At 42.3% G+C, this 24,302-nt stretch overlaps 1 protein-coding gene across 2 annotated transcripts in view; it reads left to right on the forward strand.

The window, feature by feature from the left end:
- The window catches only part of Ubr5 (ubiquitin protein ligase E3 component n-recognin 5), a 110,230-nt gene that overhangs the window by 35,450 nt on the left and 50,478 nt on the right, over nt 1–24,302 (forward strand). The window contains exons 6-16 of one of the 2 annotated variants that reach the window (XM_041637444.1): nt 4,433–4,622; nt 4,773–4,932; nt 5,673–5,822; nt 8,215–8,426; nt 14,928–15,044; nt 15,138–15,248; nt 16,113–16,267; nt 17,088–17,205; nt 20,050–20,234; nt 21,976–22,085; nt 22,753–22,865. In XM_041637444.1, coding sequence (XP_041493378.1) covers nt 4,433–4,622; nt 4,773–4,932; nt 5,673–5,822; nt 8,215–8,426; nt 14,928–15,044; nt 15,138–15,248; nt 16,113–16,267; nt 17,088–17,205; nt 20,050–20,234; nt 21,976–22,085; nt 22,753–22,865 — 1,621 coding nt within the window. The remainder of the gene's footprint in view (nt 1–4,432; nt 4,623–4,772; nt 4,933–5,672; nt 5,823–8,214; nt 8,427–14,927; nt 15,045–15,137; nt 15,249–16,112; nt 16,268–17,087; nt 17,206–20,049; nt 20,235–21,975; nt 22,086–22,752; nt 22,866–24,302) is intronic. The other variant, XM_041637445.1, reaches the window with a different exon arrangement.

The following is a 24,302-nucleotide window of genomic DNA, read 5'->3' on the forward strand; positions in this document are numbered from 1 at the left end:
ATTAAATCTGGAAGAATACAGTTATTTAGGAAATTAACTGTTATCTGTAGTACATGTCAAACAACAAACATTTCTTCGTTGAGTTGAGATTCTGCATGGCAAGTCTATTGGCATGGCTGAGCTCTGCTTCCCACTGGTGGCTCCTTGTTGGTTACTTAGAGTGGGGTTGAGTAGTCCTCAGAGCCCCTCTGTGTTGACCCCCAAAGCCTAGCTAGTTAGGTGTGACCCTCACAGAAACAGTTTGCTTATCTTGTTTTGTTTTCACTTTTATAGTGGCATTTATTCCTAATCTTAGGTTTTTAATTTATTTTTACTTCTGAAATAATCTGGTTTTAAAACCCTCACAGCTCCAGAGCTTGAGAGGCCAAGGCAAGGAGAGTCTGGGGTTGGAGGTCAGTCTGGGCTGCAGAGCAAGCAGGACCCTCCCACTCATCTTTCCCACATCAGCTCTTCCTTGGGCAGAGTTCTGAAGCAAGGACTTAAGATTGTTTGGTAGCTGGGCGGTGGTGGCACACTCCTTTAATCCCAGCACTTGTGAGGCAGAGGCAGGTGGATCTCTGTGAGTTCTAGACCAGCCTAGTCTACAAGAGCTAATTCCAGGACAGGCTCCAAAACCACAGAGAAACCCTGTCTCGACAAAGCAAAAAAAAAAAAAGTTTGGTCCACAACTCATCCCCATTTTCTCAGCTGTGCTTTTAGGATCCTTTCTCTGGAGGAGGATTCAGTAGCGATCCCTGTAGGATTTGGGTGCCATGCTTCTTTAGTCTCTTGGTGAGGGCAGCTCCTTAGCCCTTCTGTTTTTTTAGCCCCGGATGCGGTTAAGGAGCTTGTTACAGTGCACGTGCACTGTGTCTGGATCTGCTTCTCCTTTCACTCCAATTGACTCGAGAGCAGGCAGTTGGGCGGGAACAGCCCAGTCCTTCCCTTCCCATTTCAGTGGCATGGGATATTGATGGGTCTCACAGGGCTGGGCTGGCTGAGGTTACTTCTGGCTGTTGGGTGAAAATGATGCCCCTCGTACAAACACTCTTCCCCCTTAGTCATTCACATGGACTTTGTGGAAAAAACCAAAACTAGAAAACATTTTCAAGTATGTGACTATCTGATTTCTCCTCAAGCTTCTGCACATCGATTTTAATACCTTGATGATTGCATGTGTTAGTTGTTACTGTAGCATTGGCTAGCAGTTTAAAAATTCCATCTTTTTTTTTATACTTAACTATAAGGAAGAACTCCCTCTGATTAGTTTCTTTCCCTCCTTTAAATTTTTGTTTTATGTCTTTCTGTCCAGTGGCTTATATTACTTATATTATTATATTTGGTGTGTGTGTGTGTGTGTGTGTGTGTGTGTGTGTGCGCGCGTGCATGCACTTGCTCACACGCTTGCTGATGTGTATTGGTAGCCTGTTAATTATGTTGCTCAGATTGTCTGCCTGATTTAAATGCTTTTAACTGTTTAAGGTAGTTATAATATCTATGACAGAATGACAAATAGAGTGGTGGAATTTTATGAATTTACCGATGAAACATGCCCCAGATACAGTAATATTGACTAGCACATTTATTTGACTTTGGATAAAACCTCCAAAGAGGACTGTGACTAGTTTTAAGACTTGAAATGCAGAGAGAATTGCTCATGTTTGAGCTGACCCTCAGTTGACCACTCTTACCTACCATTCCCTGCTTGACCCCTGACATCTCACCATATTGAGCTGCTGGTCAGGGTGGCAAAGCGGCATTCACACGCCTGATTTCATCAGGTTTGCCAGGTTTGCAGAGACCTGGTCTGTTCAATGGGAATGTGAGATTGTGACAGGTTACTCTGAAAACCAAACTTTTCAGTCAAGTATGCATGTGCTTTTCTTTGATTTGTTCTCTCCCTATTCATCCATTCATTAACACATGCTTTAGAGTTTGGAATGTATGGCATTTGAGAATTGAGGACAGACAAATCTTGAGTTCGCAAAGGGATATCATTAACCACAAACGTTGAGTAGGATATAGTGGAGTAGGAGCGAGAGTGTCCTCCTGGACCCTGTCCTCTTCCCTAGAGATCTGGCTAGCTCACTTTGAGCTGAACGGTTTCCATTTCAGTGTGTGTTTGAAAGACTTTGGGATAATCACGCTGTTTCTTTTCCCTGTCAGCAGGATATCTGAGAGGTGGTCGTTTATTTTCACTGGTCATCTTAAGACCCTTTTTCCTTTGGTTTTTGTGTTCAGCAGTTTGGACTAAAGACTGCCTTGCTGTTTTCTCCCATTAATAATTACTTAATGTATATATCGTGAGATGTTTCAAAAATCTCCTATTGTTTTTCTTAATTCACTTTGAACCAGGTTGGAAGTAAGAGTTCATTTATCTGGGAGAAGAGAGTTATAATTAACTTGTTAACTTACTTAATAGTGAGGCTTAAAAAGGAGCTGTGGCTGTCAAAAGTCTTTGCTGTTGTCATTTAATACATAGGTGGGCTATGAGCTGCCTTTCACTGGCTTGGACTCTACAGTCCTTGTGGATTTCGTCTGAACTAATCATTTACTATGGGTTTTGGATTGAAAAGTGAAGCAGATACTTGGAAATTGTAGGTTGAAGCTGGCCAGGTAGGAAAGGTGGTACATAGTAGGACTCTGACAAACCGGATGTTTGAGGGTTTGGAGGATCACATGTGGTGTGTGAGCATGTGTATGCTGGTGCTTGCACCTGTGCATATGCCCAGACAGGAGATTGTCAGCTGTCTCCTTTCTCTGCTTTACTCCTTTGAGGCAGGGTCTCTTTCCAGAACATGGAGCCCTATGTTCATCCAGGCTAGCAGCCACGGAGTCCCAGTGGTTGCCCTGCCTCCTCCCACGTATCCCTGGGCTGACCGTTGTACATAGGATCATACCCAGCTTTTTATGTAGGCTGGGTTCTGAACTCAGCTCTTCATGCTTGCACGGGAAGCACTCTTATTGTTGAGTTCTTTAATACTCGGTTTTATCTAATGTGGTATTTTACTTCCAGCATGCCATGTAGGATTCTGTGATATTTATTTTTCTTTCCATTTCTCTTAAGTGGAAAGTTTCTCAGACTCTTTTTCTTTAAACAAACAAAAATATGTACTTTAAAATGTAGTTTACAAATTACCTGGACTACACTTGGTGTGAAGCTATGGGCACACCATGTGATTTTCAGTCCTTTTGTGTAATCTTGAGTGCTGTATGGCTGGGTTAGAATTGTAGCATTGATTTGATAATTTTACAGAGCAGAGTCACGCTTTTCCATTATGTTTTAGTTTAATATTTAAGAAAATTGTAACTCTATTATCAATAAAAGGTATTACACATTCAGTACTTACTGTCTTGTTACCCGGTGCTATATGCTTAGCATAACATTAATCTTTGTCTAAAGCACGTTTAGGAGAAATGAGGGTTTGGGGCAGATATTCAGTTTGAATTCTGATAGGTTAGATGGAGTGGGCAATCCCTGTAGCCACAGTTGGAGTCGTGGGTGACTCACCTCAGTGCAGGGGTTCCTGGAGCAGAGCTTCCCATGTCAGCTGACACCGTTACAGTGAACTGAAGCTCCTGGTGCCAGAGGCAAACACACAGATCCCTTTGTAGGCGGACTTTCTTCCCTGGTCCTCTGTCTTGGCGTTCATTTTTATACCTCTTGACGGTTTTAGTCTCTGACACGTGTGAGATGAACATGTGTGAGCTCAGTCTATCCCATCAGGTTCCTAGTGCCTGCTTAAGGGAAAGTGGCAGAAATTTCTTGGTAGAAATAGCAATTCCTTTCTTTTGTGTTCATTGATCACAAAGATTATTTACCAAACTGGACATTTTTAGATGAAATTAGGAATGAGGTTCAGACATTAGACACTCTCACAGGTGACTGCGACATAAAGTTACTCTGCTTAATATATTTTTTCGAATCTTGGTATGTTTCTCCCACTTTTTGCACGTATGTGTGGGTGTTTGTGGTATGGATGTGGGTGTGTGTGCATCCCTCTGTGTGTGTGTGTGTATTAATGGTCACTCTCCTGTAGTTCCTGCAGCAGGGCACTGAATTGGGACTCACCTACTAGCTAGGCTGGCTGGCTAAGAAAATCTGGGGACTCTGCTGTTTATTCACGGGCTTAACTAAGTCCCCAGACATGCCCCTTCCCCTTTTGTTTTGGATAAGGTCACAGTATGTAGCCCAGGCTGGACTTCTCTATCTCCTGAGTCACAGGGAAACACTGCCATGCCTGCCTCTGTATGCAGGTCTTGAACAAAGATGGAAAGGATGTTGTATTTATTGTTTAAAAGTAAATTTATATTTACGTGTTATAAAATCAGACAGTTATTTTATAGTTTATTCCCAAATTTTAACTAAATAGCTAACATACAACAGTGTGACTCAGCTTTATGTCTTTGAGTTGTTTGAAGATTGTAAGTTCACAAATCATCCCATGTGCAGGAGCCGCTGGAGTTCTGGAGTGGGCGGGAGTGGAGGAGGCTCCTCTGGGAGGTCATCTGCTGGAGCTCGCGATTCCCGGAGACAGACTCGAGTCATCCGCACAGGACGGGATCGGGGGTCTGGCCTCCTGGGCAGCCAGCCCCAGCCAGTTATCCCAGCATCTGTCATTCCCGAGGAGCTGATTTCACAGGTATGCTGGCAGAACCTTTCCTACAAAGGCAAGAGAGGGAGGTGAGGGCCTAACCCTGAAGAGTTGAAAAATGGGACTTTTTCTTTACTGATTTAGAAAGCTGACTTTAGTAATAATAGAAAGCACAGCACTGTCCCTTGTTTATTTTAGGCCCAGGTTGTCTTACAAGGCAAATCCAGAAGTGTCATTATTCGAGAACTTCAACGGACAAACCTTGATGTAAACCTTGCTGTAAATAACTTACTCAGCCGAGACGATGAAGATGGAGACGATGGGGACGACACCGCCAGTGAATCCTACCTTCCTGGAGGTCGGTGCCTCCTCTCACACTTTTCTCCTGCCCCGCTGCTGCTCTGGCTGCCCACTAGAATTTTAAGGACTAACTGCTGACTATGTCTGTCTTTTGGAAGGTGGTGGATAGCTCTTGGCTGTGCACTTTGATTATAAAGTTCCTTTATAACCATCCATTGGATTTGTGCTAGATCCTAATTAACAAATGTTTATATTGCATGGATTTATCCCTGCCTGACATGGGATGTTGTTTTTAAATGTCATTACTGAACATTGGTACTTACTGAACTGCATTTATATTTTGTGTGTATTTTGTTTTTATTGCATCATTAAGTATCTTAACAGTGGTCTTTAATTTACTAAATAGAGCCTGCAGCAATTATACATGTTTTCTAGTTCTTAAGATCTGTGTTCATGGGCTGGAGAGATGGCTCAGAGGTTAAGAGCATTGACTGCTCTTCCAAAGGACCTGAGTTCAATTCCCAGCAACCACATGGTGGCTCGCAACCATCTGTAATGGGGTCTGGTGCCCTCTTCTGGCCTGCAGTCATACACACAGACAGAATATTGTATACATAATAAATAAATAAATATTTTAAAAAAAAAAGATCTGTGTTCATAATGTTAATTTTATTTTTTAGATCCTGCAGTGAAAACAGTCTCTGATTTTAATGTATTTTAATTTTTAGAGATCTTTAGTGGTCTACAGATACATTATCTATAGCATCTTAACTTATATTTGTTTGTTTTTATTTGTAGAAGATCTTATGTCTCTTCTTGATGCTGACATTCACTCCGCCCACCCAAGTGTCATTATTGATGCGGATGCCATGTTTTCTGAGGACATTAGCTATTTTGGTTACCCTTCTTTTCGCCGTTCATCACTTTCTAGGCTAGGCTCATCTCGAGGTAATTTTGCATTTATTTCTTGATTTGTGGGTTGGCTATGTGGAAAGATAGTGGTAAATTCACCTGTATCTGAGCTCAGATATGATAGTAGAGTGAAGTCACTGCATTCAGTTTGCTTGAGAGCCTTGACTTTAAAACTAGGTTTTATATTTTGGCGTGCCATGATAGAATTTTAGAGAGGATTTTATTGTATAAAATAAACCAAAGGCTATGACTTGTCTAAGTATATTTTTACCTAGAAAGATAGATTTTGATCTAACTGAAAGCAGAATTCTAATTTACAGTGACATGCAACATTTAGAAAAAGAAAATCTCCTTAGTTTGTTGATTAGAAACAACACAGTAGTGTTCATTTTAAATGCTGAGCAGACGTACGAGTGAAAATGAAAAACTGAGCAGGACTGACTGGTACTAAACGGACAGACATATTTGCCTTATTAATGTGCTATTAAAATCTTTAAAGGTATGTAGTGCAGGTTTGGAGCTACTTTAGCTTACATTATTACTGTTTTAAAACCTCTAAAGGTATGTAGTGCAGGTTTGGAGCTACGTTAGCTTACATTATTACTGTTTAAAATCTCTAAAGGTGTGTAGTGCAGGTTTGGAGCTACGTTAGCTTACATTATTACTCAGGGAAATTTTTTTTTTTGCTTTCCAGAGTTCAAAACTGCTTGATTTAAATAATAGACAAAATAAGCCAAAATTACAATAATTAGTAAAGTGGAAAAGATGCCGTGCTCTGTTAAGGATGGCCTTGCTCTGCAGATACTGGTTTCTGACTGTGTCGGCTGTGGCTGTCGCCTCTCACATGAACACATGTCGCAGCGCAGACTTTACCGCTTTAACAGGGCCGTGTGTTGAATTTTGAAACACATACTTTCTGACATTAGCAACTCCTAAATATCTGTTTGTTAAGTTCATTCTGTGTAGATATTTTTGTTTGAATCATGAAGTAGCTGTACTAACCACTGTTGACTTGGGCAGTGTGGCAGTTTATGTTGTTTTAGTGGTGTTGGGAAATTGAAGCCAAAGCCTGTCACATGCTGGGCAAGTGGTTTGCCTTGCGTGACATGCCTAGCCTCACGCAGCAGTTGATGTGGTTCAGCTATGTATTGTCCAAAAGGTTTCTTTTTACTATATTATTAATTTTTCAGGACAGGGTTTCTTTGTGTAGCCCTGGCTGTCATTGAAATCAATGATCCACCTTCCCCTGCCTCTCCCAAGTGCTGGAAATGGAAATACAGGTGTTTGACACCACACCTGGCTCTTTGGACGATTTTCAAACGTAGCCTACAAACATCCAGAAATGTAGCTGTAGCTTTAAGTTAATTTGAGGCCAATTTTAAGGGATAGTACAGAAAGATTTATCTAGAAAGGTTCTCCCCTTAAAAAACACCCAAACAAAAAACAAAACAAAAACGCCTGTCTGTTTCTCAAAACATTTAAAATAATTTATCCAACATGATAAATCCATCTTATAAATTTATCTTTAACAAAGACTTGAGTTTTTACTTTATCGAAATATAATTCAGCCTATTTAAGCTTTTCTGTTTGTTCATTGAGAAAACAAACCTCGAGGATTTGGAGGATTTGTAACATTTGTTACATTTGACACTCTTGGTTTGTGCCTTAGCTAGGATTTCTGTCGCTGAGATAAAACACCATGACCAAAAGCCCTTCAGGGAGGAGAAAGGTTATTTCAGTACGAACTACTACTACATCACAGTCTCTGAGGCCCAGCACTCATGTGTGGCGGGAGAGCCAAGGAGGATGTTGCGGCTGGTTTGTTTTTCATGGCTTGCTCAGTCTACTTTCTTAGAGCACCCAGAACCTGCCTTCTTACAGCCCCACATAGGACTGGGCCTTTCCACACCAGCCACTTTTCAGGAAAATCCCATGGACTAGTCTGGTAGGGGCATTTTCTGAATCCATGTTTTTTTTTTTCCCCTAGATAATTCGACCTGTGTCACGTTGATATAATAATTAGCCAGCCCAGTTGGTGTACTTGTATTTAATGTTTTGAAACTCTATTTTATAAACCAAAGACTCTTATACTAAGTTTTTCTAATGATATAATATGAATTTCATATGAATAATGAAGTAATAAAATAATTCTAGAATATTTAAATCCATTAAAAAAAGCCACCAAATCAAACTTGGAATAATTCTACTCCAAAAACATCAGACGGCCTCTGCATAGTGTGAAAAACACTAGCGTATAATCTTTATCTAGTCACTTGAAGGGTCAATGTTTGAATGTTGCATGTCAGCCTAATTAGATATTGATCGTATGCATTTTGAGTAGATGAAGTGCTGTTAGCTGCGTCCTGCAGGGTGTGTACTAGAGAGTGGCTTACTTTTATCCCACTGGTGTGACCCGATTGCATACCAGTTCTCCTTCTTCCCTTAGAGAGAGACTCCGAGCTCTTGCGGGAACGAGAATCTGTTCTACGGTTGCGGGAGCGAAGGTGGCTTGACGGAGCCTCATTCGATAATGAAAGGGGCTCTACCAGCAAGGAAGGGGAGCCAAACCCGGATAAGAAGAACACACCTGTCCAAAGTCCGGTGTCCCTGGGGGAAGATTTACAGTGGTGGCCTGATAAGGTATTTGGGAAAAGTTTGTACTTTCAAGTAGATTCCTAACAACCGTCCCTCCGTAGAGAGTTTCCGTTTTGTCCTGTTGTTTGCGGGGCTATTGAAAGAGGCAGCACTTTTAAAGTGCTCATCTGTCTTTTGTTTTAGAAGCATCTTCTGGAGCTTTGACCAAGCCATGGACCTCTCGTCCAGTGGTGCTGCTGCTGCTGCTTGCTGAGTGAATCAGAGAAGTTGGGGAGATAGTTCCAGCCACACATGAGCACTTATCCTCCGGGACATTTTTCCTGGGGATAATTAAAATAATCGTTATATTCTTTGGTAGAGATGTACTTTGCTGAATTTGATATGCCAGATGGACCCTAGTTTCTACAGGACAGTCTCTGGTCACCGAAGCAGTGTGCATGTCAGAACAGGATGAGGCTCTCCATTTCATGACAGTGTATTCTGACATACCCTTTGATCTGTGACACTGGGCCTAGGAAGGAAAACAGAACACTAAGTAAGCCCTCGAGTGTACGTAGGGCTTGTCTCTGCAGTCACCTCTGCCACAGTGGAGTCTGCTGTGGTATGTGTTCCACTGTCTTCAGCGGTCAGTCCATTTTCAAAGGCCTTTACAGATGTTCTTAGCATCCATGTTCTTCACTCATAAAAAACCATGTCCTCCTTCCCCTAATTCCCCAGATAGTGAGTGGACTAAGTCCTAAGCGTAAATAAACTTGAGTTTCTGGTTCACACCTCTGACCCTAGTATTTGGGAAGGTGAGGAAGCAGGAATTGAAGGCCAGGCTGGACCACATGAGACCCTGTCTTAAGCAAGGGAAAGGGTGTGGGGGCATCTTGGAGGTTAGTCACCAGCAGATGGAGAGTCTGATCTGAGTTTTATCTTTTATTTCTTTGAACTCAGATTTGGGGAAATACTCAACCTTCTATATTTATGTTTTCCCATAGTTAGTATCAATCTTAATTCAGTCAACGTATTTTTTGCTACTTAGTTCACATGGGAAACTTGAATATAAGAGGGGCCATGTACTTCACCTGTCTTTGGGCTGCTATTGCTGGCAGCTAGCATGCTTTCCCTGAATTGTATTTTCTTAGCCACCTTCCTTCTCCTCCTGTGGTAGTGTTTAAGCCATCAGTAGCTCCCCTTCTCCATCTCCCTCCTTTTCTTCCCTTTCTCCTATTCTCCCTCCCCGCTGTCTTCCCCCTCTTGCTTTCCTCTTGCCCTCCCCTTCTCCCTCTCTTTCTCTGACCCTTCTCTCCTCCTTCCTTTCTTCCAACTGTGGGGGCTCAGACATTATTGTTCTCAATTCTCTTGCCTGGGTCCTTAGAGCTCTGTTACTTGTTTTGTTTTGTTTTCACCAGATTGGTTAAGGGTTGTGATTCCTGAGGAGGGTAAGGCAGGAGAGGGGCTACAGGAAGTGTATAGGCCACAGAGACAAACAGGATTGGGATGCAGTTGTTAGCTGCAGCAACTGCCCTCTGCTGAGAACTCAGGGTCCCCAGCTCAAGAGAGTTGGGAATGTTGTGCTGGAGTTAACACTTGAGAACCAGAGCAGGTGGAGAGCATGTGTTGGGTATGCGCTGACTGATTGCTGCTAGAGGCCTTTGCTTTGCTAGGTACGGGGACTGTATTGAAAACTGGAACTTTCGTGAAGCTTCAAGTCTATTACAAGATACAGATTATAATCACTTAGACATTAATACTTGAAATGTGAATTTGATAGCTTTTGCATGTTTTAAAATTTATTTGTCTGTCGGTCTGTGTGTCTGTATATATATTTATCTATGTCTGAAACAGGGTTTCTCTATGTAGCTCTGGTTGCCCTGAATCTCACTCTTTAGACTAGACTGGCCTCGAACTCATGGTGCTGGGATTAAAGGATAATGTATTTCTGCATTTCAGTATATGAAAAGGTAGTCTTAATTTTGTATACTCTAGTCATCAGAATTTTATAGTTTGTGTTTGAACTATATTCATTTTTTATGTTTTATGTATATCAAATATTTTTATGCATGTATGTTTGTGTCTGTTGTGTTTGGTGTTCCTGGAAATCAGAAGAGGGTGTTGGAAGGTTGTTAGATGCCGTACTAGTGCTGGGCTTGAACCTGGGTCCTCTGGAAGAGTAAGCAGAGCTCTTAACCACTGAGCCATCTCTTCAGCCCTGTCCTCTTAGTTGCTATAAACTTTGAGCACTCTAGCAGTGCTCACATGACTCGATAGTGGTACAGTTAGCAAGGAGGCCAGAGCCTGGGCAGGGTCCCTTAAATAGAAAGTAGTCTCTTTTGAGGTAAAAAAAAAAATTAATATATCTCATTTTTTAATTTCAGGGAATTCCTAATTCACATTCTTTCATTTTTAGACTCATTTTCTTATTTATTGTGTTTATTCCTGTGGGTGCCACAACCTCCATTTGTGTATAGAGGTCAGTGGACTACAGACTCTCTGAGGAGTGTGCCCAAAGGGGACAGAGCCACCGTAGCTGATGCGTGCACGGGGGTTGGGGTAAAGGGTTAGAGTTAGAGGAAGGCACCTGAAACAATTAGAACATATGCGCTGTATGATTTCACTTTAATGTAGTCTTCAAAAAAGAAAAGCCAAATACAGTTGGTCATCACAGATCTTTGGCATGGGAAGATGGTGTGAAAGGACTTGGATATAATGTCGCGCATGCACATGCATGTCTAACTACCTCTGGAAAGCAGTTAATAAGTAGGTATCAGCTGACTTGGTTCTAGCTCTAGATGAGACGTTTGAGTCTGCTCAATCATGGTGGCCATCTACTGTAAAATGCTGGAGCATCCTGTGCAAACCGCAAAGGTGTTTCATATACCCCTTCCCCCTCCCCCCCTCCCCATAAATAGCCTCACTAAAGTAAAAGCTTTGCTTTGGTTTTGACAATACATTTAAAGGATGCTTCCACTCCTCATTGCTGAGCTGCCAGGAAGGGCTTGATGGTGGTGGCTGTCTGGGGGTATTGAGAAGGGATCATCAGATCAGCACTTAACTAACACTTATGTCCTGGATATGTTTTCAGATAGTTTAGGGGAATTAAGTACCTGTATTCCTACCAACTCTGTGCACACGAAGTTGTGTGCGTTATCTGTTGAAGGTGCTGAGAGAGGCTGACATGTGGTACCTGGCTCTGACTAGAAGTTACCATTGGAACATGCTTATTGACTGCGCTGCCTCATCTTAATGGTTTTCATGTGGATGCATATGAGTTCTAGAAGTTTAAATGTTTTATTGATAATTTGACATTTCTAAAAAGCGTCCATTAAAAGTTAGCTCCATTTAGGCATGACGGCACACACATACAATCCCTGCTCTCTAGAAGATTGCCGTTTGTTCAGGATTGGCTTGTGCTTCACAGCAAGTACCAGGCCAACAAGACAAAAACAAGGCTTACAAATGTGTAAACTGCAGTTTGATGAGGTGAGTAAGATGAGACAGGACGACACAGAGCACAGGAAAGAAAGAGGTGAAGCAGGGCAGGACAGCCGACTGCTGATGCTGGCCCTTTTCTTCATGGTAATGTGCTGTGCTTAGTTTTAGCGACATGTGGTGAACAAGGGATTTTTTCCCCCCGTCCCTTCCCTAGGCTGGTTGTTGTACCGTTCATCAACATCACCCATAGCAGATTTCCAGGTTCTGTGACATCAGCCCAGGTGGTGAACAGTGGGCTGCCATGCTTGGAAGCCATTTTATTGTTTTTTTGAGTAACAATCAGTTCCGAGAGGGTCTTGTCACTGTCCCTCTGCAGTTAGGGTGTTTTGTCTGGGCTGTGCAGCCCTCAGGAGAACATTGCTGTAAGGTGTTGGAATCAGTTTTCCGTGGTCACTGCGCAGTTGGTTGATGTGCTTTTTGCACCGTGCAGCGCGTGTGTCCACTGGCCTGAAGTCTGTAGAACTCACAGTAGGAGCTCACTGGGAAGCACTTGCTGGAGTGTGATGTGTCAGCACTATCATCTGCGCTGTCCTGAGGTGTGGAGAGAATCCCGTGGGGACTGATAGGAGAGAGGTGTCACTGATGCTGAAACAGTTTTGAGGTAGTAAGTGGGCATCGACCATGATGGTGCCCGAGAGCTCATGGTATGCTTGTAGAACAGTGAGCGCACAGAATTGCTGCTGTAGCCCAGGAAGTAGAAGTGGTGCGCTGGGCGGAGTATATTGTAGATGGCTGTAGTCAACTTGCCAAGCAATTGAAGACTTGATCTTTGGTGATTAATGGTCCAAAAGAGTCTCTAGGAAATTACTGTGGGGAGGTTGGTGAGGTTTTTGTCTGTGTTTAAGTAAGTGACACTATTGATATCATAAAGGAGCAGGAAAGGGGACTTCTGGTCAGTTGTGATCATGGCAGGATTGTTGGGGGACTGTGAAGACCTTAACCAAAGTAGGAATAGTGGGGGCCAAGGAGGGAGACCCACTCTCGGACTGGTTGCTAGATGATGAGAGAAAAAGAAGAGTAGAGAAGGCTCCTAGATCCCAAGAGTACACAGTGGGTGATGGGCTCATTAGTGGAGGCAGGGACCACCTATGAGGGTGGGAGTATCTTCTTGTGGAAGATGATGCTTATGGAAGCCATACCTACACTTGGGTATGTCTTAGTTTCTGCGACTCTTTGAGAAGTTCATACTTGTGCTTTTTTGGGGGGGCGTGACTTACTTTCTTCTGAGTCTCTCTTAAGATGTATGCATAAGCCTGTACTGAGATACATTTATTATATCCTTGCTTCCTTTTAGAGAGTATTGCAGGTAAACCAGGGATTTGTATTTCAAAGCTTAGTGTGCTAGTTGATAGAGCTACTGAGGCTGAAGGTGGAATGTAAGGGGACAGTGATGCAATCTGGGGGGACATACAGTGTATGAGGGAGTTGGAAAAAGGACACAAAGCAGATGTGTAGCCCAGGCTATCCCTGGGCATTAGGACTTAGAGGGTGTGGCAGCATACGTGGCTGGCTTGTAGAGTTCGAAGGGGTAGATGGATGAAACAGATAGGTTATCCATTTGGCGCTTGGAAGGACTATTATATTTGTTTCAGAAGCAGTTAAGTGAGAATTCAGTTTGCCACAAGGTAGACTAAAAGACAGACTAGCTTTAACGGTTGTTGCGGGAAAGGGGCATACGAAGGGCTGTGTTCTGTGTGCCTGTCTGTGTGTGTGCCCTTCAAAGAAGGTAGGAGGTCTTTCTCTGCACACAGGAGGTGGTAAGAGCTTTCATTCAGTAACACAGAGGTGGGGCGTTGTCATGGCTGAATCTGACCAAGCATTTGTTTTATAGTAGGTCCTGTGCCTACTATATTAGTTCACACCCCCTTCCAGATATCTATTAAAATATTTATTTCAGATGTGAAGAATGGTTTTAGAGAAATAACGTAATTGAAATCAAGTCATGTTAGTAAGTGGACCTAGATTTTGGGCTCCCCTCTGCTGATGCCATTCCATTATATTTAAGTTTGTTGTGGTTTTGTTTGTTTGTTTTTTGAGTGGGTTTTTCTGTGTAGCTCTAGCTGTCCTGGACTCACTCACTCTGTAAACCAGGCTGGCAGCGAACAGAGAGCCACCTGCCCCTGCCTCCTAAGTACTGGGATTAAAGACATGCACCACTACCGCCCAACTGTTAAATTAAATTTCAGCTAAAGGACTGAGAGGTAGGGAAGGTAAGATGTGGTGCACTTCCTGCCAGGAAGGCGGGAGTGGCCTTCCAGTGCCTGTGGCTTAGGGAACAGAGGATTGGGTGACTCGAAGAATGTAAATTCTTTTGGGTGGTATCTTTTGATGCCATCTTTAAGGTGACTTGAAATGGTTGGTTGCAGATGCAGAAAGATGGAAATCAGTGCTCTCTTGTGTATTCTGAAGCCTAGCCTGTTTATAGCCCTTGACAAAGGAAGGTTCTTTCCTGCATGTTCTGCTTTGAGGTTTCTGGGCAACTTTATGGTTCAGTCATTATTCTTATATTAAAATAATTACGTTATTTACATTCATTCCTTGTTTTTATATATAATTGCATCCTAGTCGATTACATGTCTTTCCCCCTTAAAAGTTAATGAACTTTTACCTTAAGAAAGCACATGGGTGTCAGCAGTTTAGAAGTGTCTGCAGGGAAAGGTCTCTACCCCCCCCATCTAGCACACTCACCGAGTATTTTCTATGGACTGTTGTGAGGTTGGCAAAGGTCATCTGAAATGTTCTGGGCTGTGCGATGTGTGAGCTGAGAGAAAGGCAGGGTGAGAGCAGCTACAGCATCAGAGCTGCTGAGTCTTCTGCATAGACTTGATGAGGACAGGGAATGGGTTATCTGAAGGTGGAGGCAGAGACAACATTGAGAACAGTCCTGGTGAATATCGTCCTGGAGACAGGAAGCAGGCTAGCATGGCTGAAGGAGCATGAGTTCCTAGGAGCCAGGGACTTGTGAGGGTCTTGAGATTGTGACTTATCTGCCTACGTAAGCAGTGGTTAAAAGCCATGTCTGAGCCAAGTGATCTGACCAATTTGTATTTTATTTCTACTTTATAGGATGGAACAAAATTTACCTGCATTGGGGCTCTGTATTCTGAGCTTCTGGCTGTCAGCAGTAAAGGAGAACTGTATCAGTGGAGATGGAGTGAACCTGAGCCTTACAGAAATGCCCAGGTAGTTTATTATGTTGACTCTTGGAATGAGTGACTACATATCAACATAAGAAATAGTAATCATTCAATAATCATTTTTCATATGCTTTTAAAGAATCCTTCATTGCATCATCCACGAGCAGCATTTTTGGGATTGACCAACGAGAAGATCGTCCTCCTGTCTGCAAACAGCATACGAGCGACTGTAGCGACTGAGAACAACAAGGTGGGAAGCATTTTGCATTCAGGATGGTTTATTTCATGGGTAGTCGGGCGTTCTTCCTCTGCCCTCCACCTTCCATTCTGATGCGTGTCCATACTAAAAGCCTGCTAACGTTTACAATAGTCCTTCCATCTTTTCATTTTTTTGTTGGCAGTTTATACTATAATGTAACTTTGAAACTATTTATAATTTCTTAGTCTACTTGTGTGTGGGCGCACATGGCACATTGGAGAGACAGTGTTCTTCTCACACGTTTGTGGGTTCTGGTGATTGAACTTTTAGGCTTATCCTGCCAGCTTTGTGTATAAAGTCGCTTTCTCCTGTTAATGGAAGAAAAGAGAGTGTAACCAGGAAAAGCTAGGAAGGAAAGTGCTAAGAGACAGGAGGAAGGGCTAAGGAGCTATAAGAGATGGATGAACTGTTGAGATTGATGCTCCACTTAAGATGAGGTCAGGCTGTCAGGGTGGTGTGGCTGGAGACTGGCATTGCACTTCACATGAGGTTAGGCATGAAGTTTTTCATGTGCATGATGAGTGTTTTGCTTCCTTGCACGTGCGTCAGAGCACCGTGTGCATGCTCGGTGGCCAGAGGGAGGGTGCCGGATCTCCTGGAACGGGAGTTAGAGTTGATTGTGAGCCTTAGTGTAGATGGTGGGAACCAAACCTTGTCTCTGCAAGAGCAGCAATTGTTCTTACTCCTGAGCCATCTCTCCAGGAGCCTTTTCTGGAGTGCTTGCTTTCGTTTTGTTGCACTCTGAGCATTGCAGACTTGGAGTTCATAGACTGCATTATGCCTTTCTCCAATGCTGACCACACTGGTTTCCAAAGAGACTTCTTTTACTTAAGCCTCTACTATTATTTCCCGTAGGTTGCTACATGGGTAGATGAAACACTAAGTTCTGTGGCTTCTAAGTTAGAGCACACGGCACAGACTTACTCTGAACTTCAAGGAGAACGGATAGTTTCTTTACATTGCTGTGCCCTTTATACCTGCGCCCAACTGGAGAATAATTTATATTGGTGGTAAGTGTTTTTGACAGAGGGTTCTCATTATATAGAAAGCAGTTTTGAAGAGAATACCACCTTGGGGTCATTGAAAAGGCAGTGCTCTCTAGAACACCAATTTCTCTTTAAAGCAGTTGCATGAGAAACTAAATGAATTTATGCAAACGGTGTAGCTAGCAACTAAGTTTATTAAATTTCATGAGCGCACAAAGTGGAATTAATTATATGGATTCGTACTATGCGTGGGTAACTGACTATTTGCAGGTAGTTGTAACCCTTTCTTCTGTACACACACACACACACACACACTCACTTTGCTGTTACACAGTTTAAATTATGGGATATATGTTATTCTAAAATTTTATTGCATGGATTTTTCATCATTTATATTTAACTTTATTGTTTTGTTTTCAGAGACAAGGTTTCTTTGTGTAGCTTTGGTGACTGTCCTGGAACTCACTCTGTAGACCAGACTGGCCTCAAACTCAGAGAGATCCACCTGCCTCTGCCTCCTGAGTACTGGGATTAAAGGCGTGTGCCACCACCGCCCGGCTATATATTTAGCTTTATTGTTAATAAGACTCAATTTATTCTTTGTATTTTCAGGGAGTACTAGTAAATTTACATCATCAAAAGTAATTATTTGTAGGAAAAAGTTACTTGTAAAAACAATATTGGTTTTATTTTCTGTAGAATTTAACTGCAGATTAATACTGTTCTGAAATAAAAAATATTGGAGAAGCAATGTACCAGCAATGCTTAAATGACTAAATAATTTGAGATTTATTTAATGGGCTGCTTTGCTGTTTTCTTGACTTGTCTGTGGTTTTCCTTTCAGGGGTGTTGTCCCTTTTAGTCAAAGGAAGAAAATGTTAGAGAAAGCTAGAGCAAAAAATAAAAAGCCCAAATCCAGTGCTGGTATTTCCTCCATTCCAAACATCACCGTCGGAACGCAGGTACGTGGTTAGAGTCAATAGCGTCCCTGTTGAGCAGCTCACAGCTCCCTGAAGCTCCAGGTCTAGGTGAGTGATTCTGGAGTCTACAAGTCCCTGCACTCATGCACGTGTAACCACACACGGACACACAAATACATGCTTTAAAAGAGAGAGATGATAAAATTCAATATTTATAATTTGTAACAAGTGTTGGAATGAGAAAAAGCTTAGAAAGCTTCATGGTCTGTGAAACTCAGTACAAATGTGGATTTTTATTATACAATGTGCTACCTACTTTCTCCATGTAGCATTTTCATTTCAGGTTCTTTCTCGACACCAAAAGGTCCTATCACCCTATTCCCTGTGTTTTAAGAAATAGTCACTTCTTGATCCCAGCTGTAATATACTGGTTCTCTTCGTGTGGCTCTGTCTTCTCATCACCCGCAGTCCATGGCTGTCTTATTCCGAGTTTGTTTACCTTCCAAATAGAAATACCAACTATCTGGACTTAGTCAATTTTCATTATTTACCAAGGCATCTCTCCTGTAGAAGCCTCCCTTTTCCCCCTGTTCATTTAAATTTCAGTTTCAACCTTGATTACCGGCTGAATTTAACAAAATACAACAGCTATTTAAATAACAAGTGATGACATTAGTATAAGCAGGGATGATGGGAAATAAAGATACTCTAAGAAGGAAAAGGTTTATGACTTTTATATTTAGATTTATCTGTTTTTGACTCCTTTGCCTGCACGCGTGCATTGCATCACGTGTGTACTCTACCTGGTGCTAGAGGTGGCCAGGAGAGGAGCTGAATTCCTGGACTGGACTTTCAGTTGGTCTGAGTGGTCTTGTGAGTGTTGGGACCCAAACACAAGTCCTCTGTAGGAGCAGTGAATGCTCTTAATTGTTTAGAGACATCTCTTTACTCAAAGGAAAATTTTTAAATAAAATAGACTGATAACTTATTGCTGAAGGATAAAACACATCAGAGTACCTTGAGGTACAACTGAGGTTTTGTTTAAAGCCAGAGGTTTATGGAGCTACAGAAAAGAAAAACATTGCTTTACTGACATCAGAAAGAAGTGTTGGATAACTCCACTTGCTTCCACATCCCGACACTGAGCAGATAGGAACTGAACGTCATGCTTCTTGTCTGTAAAGTGCATGTATTGTAATATGGTGCTAAGAAGTAACCTCAGTTAATAAGCCATGTTTTGATTTCAATTAAAGTATTTTTTATTGAGCATTTTATTGGTCTCTCAGCTTTTACTAGATTTTATTTTTGCTTTTTTGAGACAGGGTTTCTCTGTAACAGCCCTGGCTGTCCTGAAACTCTGTAGACCAGGCTGGCCTCAAACTCACAGAGATCCTCCTGCCTTCTGAGTGCTGGGATTAAAGGCGTATATGCCACCACTGCCTGGCAAATTTTATTGTTTAAAGTGAAGCAAAGCTGGAACCTATTAGGGAAAGTGTGTGGTGAGCTTTGTTTATGTTTGGGATGGGGCTTCACCTTGAAGCCCTGATGGCCTAGAGCTTAGCTTGCGATTTGCTGCACAGAAATTGTGCTGGACTCAAATGTACAGAGATGCTCCTGCCTCTGCCTCATAAGGCCACCACCACGTGTGGCAAGAAAAGTCTTTCGTATAAACTTAGATAGGTACACTTATTAAATGTTGGGGTAGAGAGACATATGGCTAGTTTTGGCTGTGGTGGAAAGTGGCAGACAGTACTCCTTTTCCTGAAAGTTTCTGGCTAGAACATTCTTCCAAGTTTGCTTCCGAAACTACTTATGTATGTGTGTATGCCCAAAACTATAGTTTATGATATGTAATTTTTCTTGAGGAAAACTAAGCCACTGTTGTGGTTTGTTTGACAGTGTCTCTTTAGAGGCCAGCTTTCAGCGGATAAGTGCCACAAAACCTGTTTTTTCCTCCTCCCCCTCCTGTTCCTCTTCCCCTCCTCCCCCACCCCTCCCCCTCCCCCTCCTCCTCCTCCTACCCTCCTCCTCATTCCCCTCCTCCTCCTTCTTTTCTTCTTCTTATGTTTTTAAAGCTTTAGAGTCTAACCTTAGTTCTACAAGGTCCTTTAATAAGCACTGTCTTTTAGCTAACAGTGAGAAATTTATAGGTTATTGACATGTAAACTTGTTTGTTTAGGAATCTTGCTCTTGTTTTGCTGAGGCATTTCTTTTACCTCAGCCTTCTGAGTGTGGGATTTTAGGACTGAGCTGCCACACCCTGTTCGTTTTAAAGTTAAAAGATTACAGTGGCCACTGAAGCCTCTGGGTGTAAAGGTCCCCCACTGAAGGAAACCTTCATAGAAATGTATCAGTGTCTCTGGGTGTAAATGCCCTGCAAAAGGAAAGCTTCACAGAAATGTCTTTGTCTTCCAGTTTGTGTCTTCCAGTTTCTCCTGCTTTTCTGTTTACTTTTCCCTCACTGACACGTCTGTGTGAAGTTTATAGTGATACATTGCTAGTGGATACACTGATGGGCTGTTGAGAGAGTCTGAGCAGTGAGGAGGGACTTTAGTTAGTGATACAGTGCTTGCTAGTGGACACACTGATGGACTGTTGAGAGAGTCCCAGCCACGAGGAGGAGGGAGTTTTAGTTAGTGATGCATTGCTAATGGACACACTGATAGACTGCTGAGAGAGTCCCAGCCATGAGGAGGGAGTTTTAGTTAGTGATACATTGCTAGTGGACAAGCCAATGGCACTGCTGAGAGAGTCCGAGCAGTGAGGAGGTTACAGTAAGCCATGTGAGTGTAAACCTGTGTTGGAAACACAGGAAGCCCACTTTGCGTACGATCACTGATGCATTGTTTGCTGTACCCCCCTGATGCTGATTTTCTTGTTTGCCAGGTGTGCTTAAGAAATAATCCTCTTTATCATGCTGGAGCAGTCGCATTTTCAATTAGTGCTGGGATTCCTAAAGTTGGTGTCTTAATGGAGTCAGTTTGGAATATGAATGATAGCTGTAGATTTCAACTGCGGTCTCCGGAGAGTCTGAAAAGCTTGGAAAAGGCCAGCAAAACCCTTGAGACAAAGTGAGTACTGAGGCCTATGCTTAAATCTCAGCTTTACTGTATGGATGAGCATGGCCATCAAAAGTTTGCATAATGAAATGGGGAAATTGCCGAGCTTTCATTGTATGTGAAAGTTTCTTTTTCAAAACATTTGGTTTTATGTATGAGTGCTTCTCTCTCTCCTCTCTCCTCTCTCCCCCCTCCCCCCCTCCCTGTCTCTCTCTGTCTCTGTCTCTCTCTCTCTCTCTGTGTAAGCCAGGTGTAAGCCAAGACAGGTCCTCTGGAAGAGCAGTAAGTGCTCTTGTACACCCAGTCCCCTCTCTACCCCTAGGTTGCATTCAGTTTTTGGTGGTGGTCAGATTGACAAGCGGTGCTCTCTCTCTCTCAATGCCTTTTTGTTCTTAGCGTGTGCCCTTTGCAAGTGTTACTCCTTACTATTCCATGTTCCTGTTAGGCCAGCATTTGCTTTTCTCCTATACAGTAGCCTTTAGTCATTATGACATGGAGGAGTGTTTTCTTTTTGCTAATTTTGGTACATGGAAAATGACCACATACACAAATGTTTGAAATTCTGATATAATGATTATAAGCTTATTATAATTTCTGACATTTCTTTTGATGTTAGAAGTGCAGGCTGAAACTCGGAAGCACAGGGGTTTGTTAGTAAGCTAAAATATACACTTAAGAAATCACACCTAGCTGGGCAGTGATCCTAGCACTTGGTAGGCAGAGGCACCTCTGAGTTTGAGGCCAGCCTGGTCTACAAGAGCTAGTTGCAGGACAGGCTCCCAAACTACAGAGAAGCCCTGTTTGGAAAAGCAAAAAAAGACAAAAAAAATCAAAGTATAAGTATTAAGACAGTAATACTTAAGATTTATAATTTTAGGTTTTTTTAATATTTAAAGAAATGGGTGGACCCAATTACAGTGGTATTCGACCTAAAAATAAAAACAGATCCTACTTTCCTATTTTATGAACTCTAAAAAAGAAAAAAAAAGAATAGAAATTTATAGTGTTAGGGTAGGGCCAGCTTTTATGTACAAATATTGCTTATTTGGGTATGATAATCTGGGTGCACGAATGTCAGTCATCTGGGCGTGGTGATCTGGGAGTGCACACGAGTTCTAGCACTTAGGAAGCAGGGGCAGGAAGAGACCTTAAGTTCACAGTCAGCCTGGTCCCACATAGCTAGGATTTCCCAGCTCTTCAGTGCTACACAGAGACGTCCTGTCTCAACCCAAAACAACAGACAACCAGACATAACTTGTAAACAAGATGAAGAGAATGTGCTATTTAAACTGTAACTTAGTTTCTATCAGTGAACGTCTATATTGAGAGCACAGCCATTTCTCCTTCAGTAGAACTGTGTCGGTCATCAAAGTGCCTTCACTTGAGGTGTGAAATTCTCAGGGAGGGCACTAGGAAGCAAGAAGGTTAAGATGAGGACCCAAATTCTTTGTAATGTGATGTTAGTCTTGGTGTATCGCGTGTGTGCTTTGTTGCCTATAGGACGTGGTGGCACTGTCGTCGTATGGCGCTCGGGTTTCTTCTAGAGAAGCCAGCGTGGGAGACCTCGTCAGAGCAGCTCTCTCTCTTATGTGCACCATGTGCCCTTTTACTGCATGGAGCTGTAGTTAGAAATAAGTTTGTGTTTAAAAATATAGCCATTGAATTAAGACGTCTCCCCTCCCTCCTGAACTTGTTTCCATCAACTGGAAGTTTGTTTTATTCCGGTTATAAGGAGAGGACTTTCTCACCCTAGGCCTGAGAGTAAGCAGGAGCCGGTCAAGACAGAAATGGGTCCCCCACCGTCTCCAGCGTCCACCTGCAGCGATGCCTCCTCCATTGCCAGCAGTGCTTCAATGCCCTACAGTAAGCTTTATGCGCTCTGTGTAGACGGTGCTGGTATCTGACTTGTCAACACAATTCCATTTAACAATTCCTTCTATGGATATTGTGTGTTCTCTTGGTTTTTTTTTTCCCTTGTTGTACAACTTTTAAGAAGAGAGATAATATTTATAGTGTTAATTGTTTCGGTTGTTTTTGACAATTACAGTTAAAAATACATAAAATTTTTTTTGTAGTCGTCAGAGGAAGTGACCCCACTACCCACTGTGTGTTGCGGTTCTTTGAGTCTCATTATTTTGTGTATTAGCTAAGACATGATTTCAGATTGTGCTTAGGACTTAAAGAATTTATAAAGCTTGGCTTAGAATTGTCTGTGGATTTCAAGGTCCTTGAAAGTCACACTTTGAAGTTATGTGGTGGTTTTAAGGAGATCATAGCTGATACTCCTTTTTAAATGTTGCCACACACACACACAGCTCATTTTACTATGTAGTAGTGTACCAGTTGTAGCCCTTCTTTATTTACTGTGAGTTTATTGGAGTATGAGTTTTATGTTGCAAACTCTCAATTCAGAAAGGGGGACTTAAGGATTCTGGGTTCCTGTACAAACATCCACTACTGCATGCTTAGATGGGACTGTCAGAGTTTTTATGGTTTCTTTTTGGTACTTAACGTTTTGCTGTTGTCTAAGAACGACGTCGGTCGACTCCAGCCCCGAAGGAGGAGGAGAAGGTGAATGAAGAACAGTGGTCTCTCCGGGATGTCGTTTTTGTTGAAGATGTCAAGAATGTTCCTGTTGGCAAGGTTTGTTCAATGCTACTACTCCATTTTGCTTGCTTGAGGATATCTATAGTTAGTGTCTGAGACCTCTTTCTTCCAGGCTACCTTTTAGTTAGTCTGCTTCAGTGGCTCCTTTAGACCTTCCGAAGGTGAAGAGATGAAGCTGTGCTGTGGTCAGGGCTCTCTAGGGGAACTGATAAAATAAACACACGCTCTCTGGCGCTCTCTCTCTCTCGCTCTCTGGCGCTCTCTCTCTCGCTCTTTAGAACGACTTAACAGGTTGTAGCCTAGCTAGTCCAGCAATGGTTGTCTACCAGTGGAAGGTTCCAGAATTTAGTAGCTGTGCAGCCCACAGGCTGTATGTCTCAGCAACTCTTCGGTATACACTGGAATCCTTAGAAGAAGTAGGCTTTAGCCAGTGAGAGTGAGGAAGTGAAGAGCTTTGTTCTCCCATGTCGTTTGTATAGCTGCCAGCAGAAGCTGTGGCCCAGATTAGAGGTGAATCTTCCTAGCTCAGAAGATATGGATTAAAAGTGTAGCTTCCCACCTCAAAAATTAAAAGTGGGTCTTCCCACTTAAAGTGATTTAAGAAAAAAAAAAATCACTCACAGGTATAACCAGCCCCCTGAATTTTAGTTAATTTCTCATGTTGTCAAATTTTGACAATCAAGAATCCATCACATGTGCATTGAGCATTTGAGGTGATGTTTTCTTCTCAGGTTAATTCGGGATAATTTTACATGTACAGAAAATTTGGAGAGATACATTACTGTTTTTATTTTTTAAGTAAGATTATTTGTGAGGTGTGTTTGCACACTGACATGAGTGTGTACAGATGTGTGTGTGTGCTGATTCCCTTAGAACTAGAGTTAGAGGCCCTTGCAGGATGCTTATTGTGTTGTATATACACTGGTCCTTAGGATTGCGAGCATGTGCTCTGGCTGCTGAGCCCTCTCTGCTACCCGGTACATTACTTTAGATGCGGTCCCTGCTGGAACTCTGAAGCTGCAGAGGGAGATCATTTGTAGCCTTTAAGCACTGCTCTGCATGAACCACCTTGTGCTTTCTCCTCCTTTCCTCCTGAAGATTTTCCTTCTAAGAAGCCAAGTAAATAGCAGTTTGCTTGGATATTATTAATTGACCCTTTTGTCCCTCGGGCCATAGTTTAGAATTCCTATAGTAGAGAATATCCACAAAGTGAGTGCTTTTTAAATTGCTTTTTAGTTTTCTGAAATATGATGACATTTGAAATTATGATTTTTCGTTTGTATACAATGGAAATGAATGGTAAACCAAGATCTACGGTTTATACAGGCCTTTCTTAGGAAGGCTTTTCATTAATGTAGTTTGATTTGAGTTCACACTGGCTTAAACTCAAATTAGAAGAGGTGAGATTCAGATGTCCTGCTTCCAAGTCCTGGCTTGTCTGCATTGTTGACCCTGTCTCCAGTTTGAAAGCAG

The sequence above is a fragment of the Microtus oregoni genome, unplaced genomic scaffold (assembly GCF_018167655.1).
Source record: "Microtus oregoni isolate MIOR12 unplaced genomic scaffold, Mior012 000053F_ref0000044, whole genome shotgun sequence".
Lineage (NCBI taxonomy): Eukaryota > Metazoa > Chordata > Mammalia > Rodentia > Cricetidae > Microtus > Microtus oregoni.